The sequence below is a fragment of the Ranitomeya variabilis genome, chromosome 1 (genome assembly GCF_051348905.1).
Source record: "Ranitomeya variabilis isolate aRanVar5 chromosome 1, aRanVar5.hap1, whole genome shotgun sequence".
Lineage (NCBI taxonomy): Eukaryota > Metazoa > Chordata > Amphibia > Anura > Dendrobatidae > Ranitomeya > Ranitomeya variabilis.
This window is the reverse complement of record NC_135232.1, coordinates 397412537-397425778: the sequence shown is the minus strand read 5'-3', so window position 1 is coordinate 397425778 and position 13242 is coordinate 397412537. Positions and strand designations below refer to the sequence as shown.

The following is a 13242-nucleotide window of genomic DNA, read 5'->3' as shown; positions in this document are numbered from 1 at the left end:
TCACATCCGTTTCCTACAAATCCGTACAAACACCCTAAGCCAGCCGAACAAATATAAGCAAGAAAATCCTAAGGGACAGCTCCAGACTAGGCCGTAATAATCAAAAGTCAATTTCCATCATGCTTGTAGCGTTCAGACACAATCACCATGAAGGACGCTCAAAAACCTGGCCATTTACAGGAACAAAAAAGGAAAATGAACCAGATCGAGAAACACACAGCAGCATTAATATTTATGGGAGTAAAAAAAAAACAAACAAAAAAAAAACAGCAGTACCCATCATACCGCAGCTAGCAGACAATTAGAGGCAGCCTATCTAGCATGCACTGGATGTGTAAAATGCAGCAGACAAGGCAGGCAACAGTTAATGCGATTGCTTTCTTTAAGCACTCAGATGAACAGAAACATGAAGAACAGCCGCTTTACACAGCTACACATGCCTGGTATATAAGTTCTAGCCAATCTTCAAGACGACAAGGAAAAGAGATATTTACCTTACCACTATCAGCAGGCCGGCTATCGGAAATCACTGTTAGTGGGGACAAAATTAACAAGCCAGCAAAGCAGCGAGCTGCTAGTCTCTTCATCAGCTGATCAGGAGAAAAAAAAAGAAAAAAAAAAAAAAAAGAAGAGGGAGCCGGGGAAAGGCTATGTTTTCATATACAAGTAATTTTATTGTACCGAATATGTAACACTGGACTGCGAGCTGGAAATCTGCTGTTTCATTCCACCTAGCACAAGGCCTGAAGCCTCCTTCCGACAGTAATGCTTTAGTATTGACAACTGCTTATCATATTTACCCTTATTATTCCAGGCACAAGCTGGAGATTATCATCCAGGGCAAGCGTTCCTTCAGACAATTCATGATGGGAACAAATGAGGGACAGACCGGAAGGTAAGCCAGACAGGTAAATATTGGAAAATACGGCTGGAATGAGCCTAATGAAAATCTACATCTGTCAACCCCCCCCCCCCCCCCCCAAAAGAAAATAGAAAAAAAATAATTCACATTTTCACCTTAAGGTTATATACATGAGCTTGTGCGCACATTACATGTAGACGTGATGTTTGATTCACGGTATCATACCCTACATGGAATGACGGAGACAACAACAATGGTCATCAGCCAGTCTCCATTCCGGACTGATGATCTTATGCCATATTCTGTGATATAGAGAATATGGGGGGGGGGGTCACCAGGGATTACTACAAAGCCGAGTGTTCATCACAGTCACCTATCTGCATAGCAAGCTGGACAAATAAGCTGTCAGATCACTGCAATTTCCACTCCATTCATTAATAAAGGTTGTGCTATCGCCGCTGCTGTGATATCGTCTCTTTAAATTAAAATACATGCTTTCATTATACGCTAAAGGAGCAGAAAAATGGAAACGGCTGCAGCCGCGCTGCATGAGAGGAAGATCATTTATGTATACAACACAGACAACTGGACGACTTACTATACAAGGCTAGACTTTCAGTGATTAGGGGTGCCATGAAACAAAACAGAAAGAACAGAGAATGCCCATCCAAATCTTCAACACGGCAATTAGAAACCACAAAGACTAATCCCACATTTCTGATTGGTGACGTGCGGCAATGAGACCTCATTCAGGCACGGTGACGCCTCTCCTGCTGATCGGCTCCTCAATTTAGTGAGGTGAATGGAAAGGGAGGCACAAGGAGCGAACAGGAGAAAGCTTAACCCCTAGCAGGCTGGGTTCCAGTATGGGCTCAGCGTAGTCTGCTAGCCTCCTACACATACAAAGTCAGATCAACGCTCCGTATAACATGCATGCACACATTAAGCACATGTTACACAGCTCACATTATTAGTATTTTGGTTTTTATAGCGCTGGGAAATTCATAGGTGATTTACAACAAAGGCCAGATTCACGGGATTCTAGAAATCTGCAATGATCAGACAGGGCTGCGCTTGGGGGGATACCAGTCTTTTTCAGTCATTAGCACAGGAACCAGACTGGCTGTACACAATGCAAAACACATCCTTCTCCATGGAGCGGAGCATGCAGATATTAATCTCAGACAGACAGATGCAGAATCTGAACAATCTGGTACTTGCACCTTTCATATGAGCAATTGCTCATTAGGACCCAAAAATAAATTCCATTCCCCTAAAGATCATAGTTTATATCTTCTGGCAGTAAAAAAAAACCCCAAAAAAACATAAAACCCCACAGTGCTGCAGGTCAATCAAAAATACTCCAGTGCTACATGTACATCCAGCCCCACTAATGCACCCAAGATTGGGTGGTGTTACCATAGAAACAAAAGAAATATGACCAAGAGGTGAAAATGGAACATATAAAGCACTGTACAATCAAGCTTCCCCCTGGTAAACTAGCCAGAATCATTAATATTGTGATTACATTGATCCACATTTACCATAAGCTTAACATATCACCAGTAGAGACTCACTACTACCACAGTACCACCATGGTACCTGGCATCATCGCATCCTAGGGTCCTAATACACTCCACAACATATCAATTAGTGGTATGAGCCTCTCCCGACATGCATGAATGTAAATGTGTACTAATTTGTCCAATAAGGGAGGACATTATAGAAATGTGGAAAATAAGTGACAGCTACTAAACAAAGATTTTCCTGCAGCTTTTCAGCAGGAGAAATATAGTATTGGCAGCCACTCAATGGAAAGCATGGACAGGCCAGGTTCACTAGAGCAGACGCTATTCATGTCTTACAGATCTCATTATGTAGAGGGTGGTCTTGAACAGGGGTAACTTGCACTTTAACCCCACTATTGCCCTCAAATTCAAGACAACCAGTCACCAGATTTCACAGTACTAACTATATAAATTATAAAATAGATTTGTTAGTCCTGAGGAGGCTGTTGTACTTGCAATAAAAATCCATATAAAAATGGCTGCATAATCCGGATAATATATGAAAGAGAATCTGTCGCCTGAAAAAACGCTATTAACCTGCAGATATGGGTTTAATCTGCATGTTAATAGCTTCCTGAACTTGCCCGGCATGCGCACTTTGACTCCCACTGCCTGTGAGCAAAGTAACTTTATTTCTCCTGGTAGCGTTTGAATTTCAGTCACAGGTGTATCGCTGGGGCAGATTCAGTCATCCAACCCCCAAGCAGACTGACAGCTCGCTCAGAATTAGGGTTCAGAACACTATGAACCTGCAAACTGGCCCCATCTCTCTGCAGGTTAATAGCTTTTTTTTCTCGCGACAGGTTCCATTTAGGCTATGTGCCCACGTTGCAGAATGTTTGCAGAATTTCCTGAGCAAAACCGGACTCCCTGCGCAGGACATCCGCTCACATTTTTTTTTGCATTTTCTCGCTTTTTTTTTTTTCCAGAGCTTCACAATGCAATATAGTGGCAAAACTGCGAAAAGTCCTGAATGTGGGTACATAGCCTTAAGACTAGCATTTTATAAGTCCTGCTATATAATGAAATATTGCACGAGTCCAATGTGTTCAGTCTCATAGCAACCCACCGGATGTACAAGCTATAGCTTGTACTGAGCAGTGTGAGATTTTAGCCGCAGCAGGAAGGAGGAACACTGAGAAGTTGTCAGTCTAGGTGAGTAGACATTGAAGTTAAAATATCATAAAAGTTTTCACAACCATTCTGCTACGGATTTTCAAAGTAAGCAAGCCAACCTTCTTAAGTCTAAAATACTCTACATATAGGGTTTGCTTTGTGAAATTTGTTGACAGATCCGTTTTAATCTTTTCTTTATGACGATAAGAGGCAGTCATGCTGAGTGTGGAGGATAGACCAGTTTGTTCCTTTAATGAACCTCATGCCAGTTCCTAGGGTACAGTAATGTGAGCCAGTAGTGGAAAGCCACAGCTGTACCTCATGTAAAATCAGTGATACTTAAGTTTACACATGCAAACATTCTCCTAATTAGATCTTTAAAAAGGGATTATCCTGGGACTTTTTTTTTTTTTTTTTAAAAGGGAACCTGTCAAAACCCCCCAGTCGTTTCAAACTAAAAGAGCCACCTTGTGCAGCAGTAATGCTGCATTCTGACAAGGTGGCTCTTAGTTCTGGGTGCTGTAACTTCAGAAATAATCAGTTTTATAATTTGTCTGAAGTACCTGGTCCTCAGTCAAGTGGGCCGGCGTTTCCCCCCTGCTTCAGACAGCACACTGCTGTCACTCACATCTTCTGGGCACCGCCTCCTCCTCACCGCTGTTTTCAAAAGTAGCCGGTGCCTGCGCTCTTATCCCCTGCCTGGTGCAGGCGCAGTGAACGCTGGCCGTCTTTCCTCATATGCAGTCCAGCTGACTGCGCCTGCGCGGCCGCCCTGCTTGTGATTCCCAGCCCCGCAGTGACTTATGATTTATTCACATTGCGGGGCTGGAAATCACAGGCAGGGCGGCCGCGCAGGCGCAGTCAGCTGGACTGCATATGAGGAAAGACGGGCAACGCTCACTGCGCTTGCACCAGGCAGGGGATAAGAGCGCAGGCGCCGGCTATTTTTGAAAACAGCGGTGAGGAGGAGGCGGCGCCAAGAAGGAACGACAGCTGTGTGCTGTCTGAAGCAGGGGGGAAACACCAGCCCACTTGACTGAGGAGCAGGTATTTCAGACAAATTATAAAACTGATTATTTCTCAAGTTACAGCACCCAGACCTAAAAGAGCCACCTTGTCAGAATGCAGCATTACTGCTGCACAAGGTGGCTCTTTTAGTTTGAAACGACTGGGGGGGGGGGTTTGACAGCTTCCCTTTAAGGTATGGGCTAAATAACCAACAGGCTGCTACCTACCTGCCTTGTGTGCCCAAATCTCTGCCAGCAGAGCGGTGACAGATCGCTACCTCTGGTGATTCAGCATCTTCCACTCACATCACATAGACAGACCTTCCGCTCTGTTAATGGGGCGTAACTACCAATGTCATATTGACAGCGGCTCCCCACTGCCTAACTGCAGTGAGCCGGCTGTCTATCAGCATGTGCAGTCACACGCCGTCGACAGAGCGGAAGAGGACAAGCTGCTCTGTTGCCGGTAGGAGCAGTCAGTGACTGCTCTGTGCCGGACAGAATAGGCAGGTAGTTAGCAACTACCAGCCTGTTAGTAAACCAAAAAAATGAGCCAGTGCATGTGTTGGTATAAGTGCGATGCATAGGTGTGCGTTCACACAGTGGCCATTTAACAGACAGAACCTGAGCTAAAAACAAAATGAGAAAATACCCTGTAATAAGTGAGTGAATAGTAATAGTACATGTAAATAACATAGGGCACTTAGTTACCACTACTTTGATCAAAAAAGTGTAACAGCCATCCCACCACAACAAAGTGTACCCAATGTGAACAGTACCTAATGGCCACAGCGTGAATACACCTATGCATTCCACTTATACCAACATATGCTCTGGATAATTTTTTTGCTTTCAGTTTCTTGTACAAACAGGGGCATGGCTCACCCTTTCGGTAAAGTCATTTTCTTTACATAGCTTTCCCCGGTCGGGTGGCTGCACAGTTGGGACCCGCTCCTGCTCTGCTCTTATCGAGTTGGACATCTGCTGACACAGTGAGGTGAACCACAAAAGTTAGGTACTGTCCTGATTGGGTACATCTTGTCAAAATGAGATCGCTTTTGTGCTCTTTTTATCAAAATAATGTTAACCCAGCACCCCATTTTATTTACATGTACAATTACTATTCACTTACTACCCTAATTAAAGGGTATTTGCTTTTTTGTTTTTATCTTAGCTTCTACCTACCAGTTTGTTTTGTTTTGTTTTTAACTATGGGCCTGGATAAATCCCTTAAGATTCAACAACTTTCCTGTGCAGCAAACCAAAATGCCATGAATAAAACACAATGGCTATATATCCTCCCATTCTTACTAAAACTCTAGTGAGTTCACAGACACTATCTGGACAAGGTAAGAAAGATAAACTAGTCCAATGATCACACGTAATAAAGCGCTGTATGCATAAAAAGCCACAATGGGCCTAGCCCAAAAAGAGGCGTCTATCTACCGGATAAGTGTCCATAAATAGGACTCCATAAACTCACCATAAAGTATGGTGGTAGACATAGGTGCAGGGCTTACCAATAACGGGGGCAGGTGGGGAGACAGCCGGGAGATGGACCCCGACGCGCGTTTCGCGGTAACACGGTACCGCTTCCTCAATTTTATGCATTCAGCGCTTTATTACGTGTGATCATTGGGGGGGGCTTTTTTATGCTTCTTATTGTGGGAGCATTTACTTGTGGGTTTGGGGATGGGGGGGTGTTTCAGCATGTCTTAGGCATTCATCCTATGTTACTGTATTAATGTTAATTGGTATTGAACTTTACGTCTTGTATATGAATAATTTATGGAATAAACATTTTTGATAGTATGTTCATCGATGCTCCGTATCTTTCTCCTCAAAAATGATGGTATTTATGGAGCTGATTTAGTGAGTCCGAGGGTGGTTGGTCAATTTTTGGCCAGACCTCGTTTCTCACAATATGTATTTGGGGTCCTTGTTATCATACCACCTATGCCTCGGCAGGGATAGCTAAATTCACAATTACAGCATTTTCCTAGTTATCTGATCCACCACATGTTGGACACCAGCTATGTTAAATGAACCCCACTCACTAATGGGGTCTGTTGGGTTTCAATCATTGTATAGGCCATTTTACGAGGAGAAATAATGCTGCATTTTATTCACCATTTATGGTCGGTGATGAAGGCTTTGTTAGGAGCCCCCAATGCAGATGTAAACTTAGATGGTATCCATGAGTTGCCACCCACTGGCTATTATAACTAGTTGCTCGGCCCAAACATTTGTGCGGTGCAGGCATACCCAAATGTCTCAATGACAGTTTTTGGCATAAGGAGGTTACTCAAAAATGCATTTTTTAATAAACTAAAATATTCATTGGCTTCCCTTTCAATTACTGTTTATTTTTTGTAGGCACCAAAGCCAATATTTTTCAACAAGTCTGGTCTGGGCTGCTCTCCCATTCTCTGAAAATTGTCAAACAAGCAACACACTGCAAGAGGCAAAATGAATAATATTTGTATACAGTGTAACAAGTGTCAGAACTTTTTCATGTGCCACCAATGAACTACAGTGAACATGAAGAAAATGGGTTGATTTTGCCAGAAAGCCATAGGTAGAGCCACATGTGTGTCAAATGCATTGTGATGTTGCTGAATTGCATAATTAAGCCCAAGACCCTTACAATGGTGTATTTGGCTACGGAATTAGGTCATCTGTGCTTTTAGGTTTACTTTAGTAGGGAGAAGGCAATAAGCCACTGTCAAACCCTTGGCAGCACTGATGATCTGGGGAAACAAATACAGAGGGTGAAAAAGGTATAAAATATATTTCTAAAGGTGCAGTTGTGATGAACTTCTCACCAGATGTTGGTAACAACCCATCCAATCCACACAGACAAAAAAATATCAAAATCAAAACATAGATGTCCATAAATTAAAGTTATGTGTAATAATGAGAAATGACAGGGAAAAAGTATTGAGCACACTTACTGTATTTAATACTTCGTACAATAGCCTTTATTGGCTATGACAGTTTCAAGACGCCACCTGCGTGGAGAAACTAGTCACATGCATTGCTCAGGTGTGATTTTGTCCCATTGTTCCACACAAACACAGTTCAAATTTTTAACGTTTTGTTGGCTCCTTCTAAAAACTCTGAGCTTTAGTCGCTTTCATAAATGTTCTATTGGATTCAGGTCAGGTGATAGGCTGGGCCATTCTAGTAGCTTTATTTTAGCTCTCTGAAACCAATTGAGAGTTGCCTTGGCTGTGTGTTTGGGATTATCCACCTTTCGTGTCTCCCCTATTTCCTCATAGATTGTAAGCTTGCGAGCAGGACCTTCATTCCTCTTGGTATCTACCGAGTTATGTGATTATTGTTATTCTGTAATGTCTTGAATTGTCTGTACTAGTCCCCTCTAAAATGTAAAAGTGCTGCGGAATATGTTGGCGCTATAGAAATAAAATCATCATCATTATTATTAGTATTGCGATGTGGCGCCCCAGCTCCTCGTCGGCTATCCATCTCTGACTTGATTATGACGTAAGTGTAAAAACAAAAAATGTGTGATGAGGTGACAATATTCATGAAAATAACAATATTACCAACGTATAAATAAAAAAAAAATTCACGTAGCAAAAAAAAGCCATCAGTAAATGGTTAAAGTGTCAGTGGAGCACTTTTGGCCACTCTTGAGATGTATAAGGCAGATCATAAAGTGATTTTCTTATTAGAGTAGAAGCAGCATCAATTGCAATAGATACAGGCTTATAGTGACGAAAAACCATCAGATAATATATACAGATTTCATTAGTGTATCGGAAAATAGTCTGCTAGTATAGCAGAGAAAAATACTTGCAATTGGTATTATTGCTATTTTCACGAATATTGTCACCTCATCACACATTTTTGGTGATTACACTTAGGACATAATCGGGTCACAGAGGGATAGCCGACAAGGAGTTGGGTGCCACATCGCAATACTAGGGTGCCAACCTCCGCGGCAAGGTAAGGAAAGTGGGTGAGACAGTTTTAGGGTTAGCCCCACTGTCCCCTTCTGTATTATCAAATTCTACCACATTCTTTAGCCCCACCTTTTTATGGTATTTAAATATTAAAATAAAAGTTTTTGTAAATAGTAGGAAGGTCTTAAGTTTTTTCTTTTTGAGTTTCTGGGAACTTGTTTTCTATCTCCATAGTCTTGTGAGCATACACACAGCTCATGGAGGTCGAGCGCATCACTTATAGCTTTCTTTGAAAAAAAATGAACCTGCTGGTTCCAGGTCTTTTTTAGATCTTCCACAGGGGGTCCTTGGCTGTTTGACAACTCTTCTAATAATTCTTTTCACTCCTCTGTTTGAAATCTTGGGGGGAGCACTTATTTGTGGCTGCTTTATGGTGAAATTATGTTCTTTCCACTTCGAGATTATCACCCCAACAGCACCCGCTGGTACATTCAGAAGTTTAGAAATTCTGTAACCAATGACATCAGTATGTTTTGCAACCATAAGGTTACAAAGGTCTTGAGACAGCGCTCTGGCTTTACCCATCAGGAGATGTTTCTTGTGTGGCACCTTGGTAATGAGACACTTTTTTATAGACCATCAGTTGAACCAGCTGTTATTTTTCACTAAGTGGCAGGATATCTTTCTAATTACCGTTATATTTCAATTGGTGTTAAGACTTTTTATGGCTTTTAGCACCTATTTTTTCATGTGTTCAATACTTTTTCCCTATGTCATTTCTCATCATTACACATAATTTGTGGATAGCTATGGTCTGATTTCTTTGCCTGTGTGGATTTGATGAGTTGTTACCAACATCTAGAGAGAATTTCATATCAACACCTTTAGAAATCAGAAAATTAATGAGAAAATTAGTGATGTGTTCAATACTTATTTCACCCACTGTATATGGACAAAGTGAAAGGCAATATGGCTTTTCCAACATACTGTACTGTATATCGACTGGTTTGGCAGTTAGCAAATGCAGGAATGCACATCTTGCAGCTCAGGGGCCACCCAACGCGAATCTGTGCAGTCCCGCAAATATCTGGACTAGGACAGGCATGTCTGTATCTGGTGGCTGTTCAAATGAAGTTTTCATTTTTGAAGTTTTCAAAAGCGACATGCAGCATGGGAGCAAAGACAGGTAATTACTAAGGTGAGGCGGTGGCCATCTAGATATACATGGTCATCTTCTCTCTGAAGTGCTGAAAGGGAGAGAAGACTCCCAGTCTACTGATAGGTGAGGCCCTTGAAGTGTCAAAGCAGTAAGTCAGAAAATTTTACGCTGGAACGAAGAAAACTGAAGCACCCCTCATCTAATGTTTATGGCCATTTTAAAGGAGAGTTGAATGCAGGAGATCTATATGTCACAATATACAGTGGAGCTTGAAACTTTGCGAATCATTCTAAATTTTTCATATTTCGGCATAAATTTGACCTAAAATTACAAGTAAATAAAAAAAGAACCAAATTATAAAAATGAGCCAAATATGAGATTTCATATTTTATTGAGCAAAATGAGTATCAATTTTGTGAGTGGCAATGTGAACCTGTTAGGCTGTGGGTTCATGAAGAATTTTTCGGGCTGCATATTTTTCGGGTGTCTAAAATGCAGAGTCTTAGGTTACATTCCGACGATGAGTTTTTGGTGAGTTTTTTTTAAGCTGCGTATTTTCGAAAAAATGCAAGTAACTTATTTTACTTAATAGTGCAGAAAATTTGCAACATCAAAATCTCACCAAAAGCTCATTGTGGGAACGTAGCCTTACAGTTCAAACTGTGTAAACTGGATATGTAAACTGGATGGGATTTATAGAAATCTCATACCCAGTGTTTTGTTTTTTTGTTTTTTTTTTTAACTTGGTGCAAACTGACCTGCGTTTCAAATTCGCAACTTCAAATTCTCTTGCAGGCACGCTGAGGCTGAGTTTTACGTGCAGATTTTCCCCACAGACTTGCATTAGATATAGAAAATCCACTTTAAAAAAGTATGCGTTTTTATTGTTTTTCCATGGCAGAAAACGCATGTAAATCCAAACATGACTATGAATAAAGTTTTGTCAAAGCCAAATAACATTAAGTATCTAAAACAAAAGCAGCCTTGTTTAAAACATGACATAGCAACAAGAGACAAAAAAGGCAGCGATGGCAATGCATGTAAAAAAAAAAAATTGTACTCAAACTCAAAGTAACTCAATAGGTACAGAAACGCTGCAGAAAAACTCATCACATGCTCATAGTGGGAACATTGCCATAGAACTAGCAGATGGAATTAGAATCTGGTGTTTTTAATCAATGAGATGACAATCGTGTCAGTGGGTAACCGGTTTTATTTAACCAGTTCATGACTGGGCCATTTACCTTCCTTCCTGACCCAACATTTTTGGGTCATTGTGTACATGCGTTTTTAATGGGTCTATATTTTTTTCTCATTCACATTCAAATAAATTTTGCCTCATTATAAAGAAAACTAGGAAATATGTATCTATTTTACAACTATAAACAGATAGCTAAAAACACTTTAAATTATGGGGGGCACTCATTACGGGTGGAAGAAACGCAATTCCAGCAGCTAAATAGGAAATGGTTCCTCTGTACACAACATTGTGGGCTATATACAGAATAATTTAGTGACAAAATGCATAATTGGTGTAGAAAACGTTGAACTTTATGGACCTAGCTCTTTTAACAACCTATGCAATTGTGTTTCCCTTTCTATAGAAATTATTCTTATAAATTGGACCTTTTCTCTATGGGGGTGCGGTAAAAATAGAGATTTATACTGGCAATGCCTTTTTAAGTGTAGGTTTCTTTAAATCAATGCCTGCCCCCCCCCCCCCCCCCCCCCCCGATTTAATTTAGCTTTTTTTATATTTACTTTTATGAACTGTGCCCCCTTAAGGAAATTTTATGTGGGGCAGGGGTCATTTTAACATTCTTTTTTGATGATTTATCTTATAACCGGCTGGAGCTGGTATATTAGCCGCAGCTATAGTGCAATGTCAGCTGCATATTAAAGCTCTCTGGGTTTCCTTGGACCAAGCAGTTTTTGTTCCCTACCTGCACCCAATGATCATTTCTGAACCCAGTGAATGTTGAAAGCACAGTGAGTGCTACCTAATCTGTATACACTGCACTTGTTCAGCCCTGTGCACACATATGAAGAAATGCGCTAGTTCCGCAGCGATGCACACAGATGGAGAAAGTGAGGTAGTTCAGCACACAGATGGAGAATGTGTGCTAGTTCAGCACGGTGCACACAGCTGGAGAAAGTGAGCTAGTTCAGCACTGTGCACACAGATGGAGAAAGTGAGCTAGTTCAGCACTGTGCACACAGATGGAGAAAGTGAGCTAGTTCAGCACTGTGCACACAGATGGAGAAAGTGAGCTAGTTCAGAACTGTGCACCCAGATGGAGAAAGTGAGCTAGTTCAGCACTGTGCACACAGATGGAGAAAGTGAGCTAGTTCAGAACTGTGCACACAGATTGAGAAAGTGAGCTAGTTCAGCACGGTGCACACAGATGGAGAATGTGCGCTAGTTCCGCACCGATGCACAGAGATGGAGAAAGTGAGCTAGTTCAGCACTGTGCACACAGATGGAGAAAGTGAGCTAGTTCAGCACGGTGCACACATATGAAGAAAGTGCGCTAGTTCCGCACCGATGCACACAGATGGAGAAAGTGAGGTAGTTCAGCACACAGATGGAGAATGTGTGCTAGTTCAGCACGGTGCACACAGCTGGAGAAAGTGAGCTAGTTCAGCACTGTGCACACAGATAGAGAAAGTGAGCTAGTTCAGAACTGTGCACACAGGAGAAAGTGAGCTAGTTCAGCACGGTGCACACAGATGGGAGAATGTGCGCTAGTTCCGCACCGATGCACAGAGATGGAGAAAGTGAGCTAGTTCAGCACTGTGCACACAGATGGAGAAAGTGAGCTAGTTCAGAACGGTGCACACAGATGGAGAAAGTGCGCTAGTTCAGCACAGTGCACACAGGAGTAAGTGCGCTAGTTCAGCACGGTGCACACAGATGGAAAAAGTGAGCTAGTTCAGCACGGTGCACACAAATGGAGAAAGTGAGCTAGTTCAGTACGGTGCACACAGATGGAGAAAGTGAGCTAGCTCAGCACTCTGCACACAGATGGAGAAAGTGCGCTTGTTCAGCACGGTGCACACAGATGGAGAAAGTGAGCTAGTTCAGCACGGTGCACACAAATGGAGAAAGTGAGCTAGTTCAGTACGGTGCACACAGATGGAGACAGTGACCTAGTTCAGCACGGTGCACACAGATGGAGACAGTGACCTAGTTCAGCACGGTGCATATAGATGGAGAAAGTGAGCTAATTCAGCACTGTGCACACAGGAGAAAGTGTGCTAGTTCTGCACCGATGCACACAGATGGAGAAAGTGAGCTAGTTCAGCACGGTGCACACAAATGGAGAAAGTGCGCTAGTTCAGCATGGTGCACACAGATGGAGAAAGTGAGCTAGTTCAGCACGGTGCACACAAATGAAGAAAGTGAGCTAGTTCAGTACGGTGCACATAGATGGAGAAAGTGGAGAAGAAAATCTTGTATCCTGGAGAAGAAAAAAAAACCCTTCTGCAGGCAGGTGGAAGGCAATCGCCGATAGCTGTTACTGCGCATGCGACAGCTTGGAGGAAAAAAAAATTCTCTAGCAAGATGGCACTGCCGATGCCTGCGCAGCAGCACCTATCG

The 13242-nt window shown here is 42.1% G+C and overlaps 1 protein-coding gene across 12 annotated transcripts in view; it reads right to left on the bottom strand.

Annotated features, from left to right (window-relative positions):
* Nucleotides 1-13242, bottom strand: part of SMARCA2 (SWI/SNF related BAF chromatin remodeling complex subunit ATPase 2) — a 403813-nt gene that overhangs the window by 58897 nt on the left and 331674 nt on the right. Inside the window, exons 1-2 of one of the 12 annotated variants that reach the window (XM_077249125.1) lie at nt 1461-1580; nt 495-590 (exon numbers count right to left, since the gene is read on the bottom strand). The exons of 9 other annotated variants lie outside the window; for them this stretch is intronic. In XM_077249125.1, coding sequence (XP_077105240.1) covers nt 495-587 — 93 coding nt within the window. In that variant the 5' untranslated portion in view covers nt 588-590; nt 1461-1580. Of the gene's footprint in view, nt 1-494; nt 603-1460; nt 1626-13242 lie in introns of those variants that run through there. 2 more of the 12 variants (XM_077249126.1, XM_077249124.1) reach the window with 2 other exon arrangements.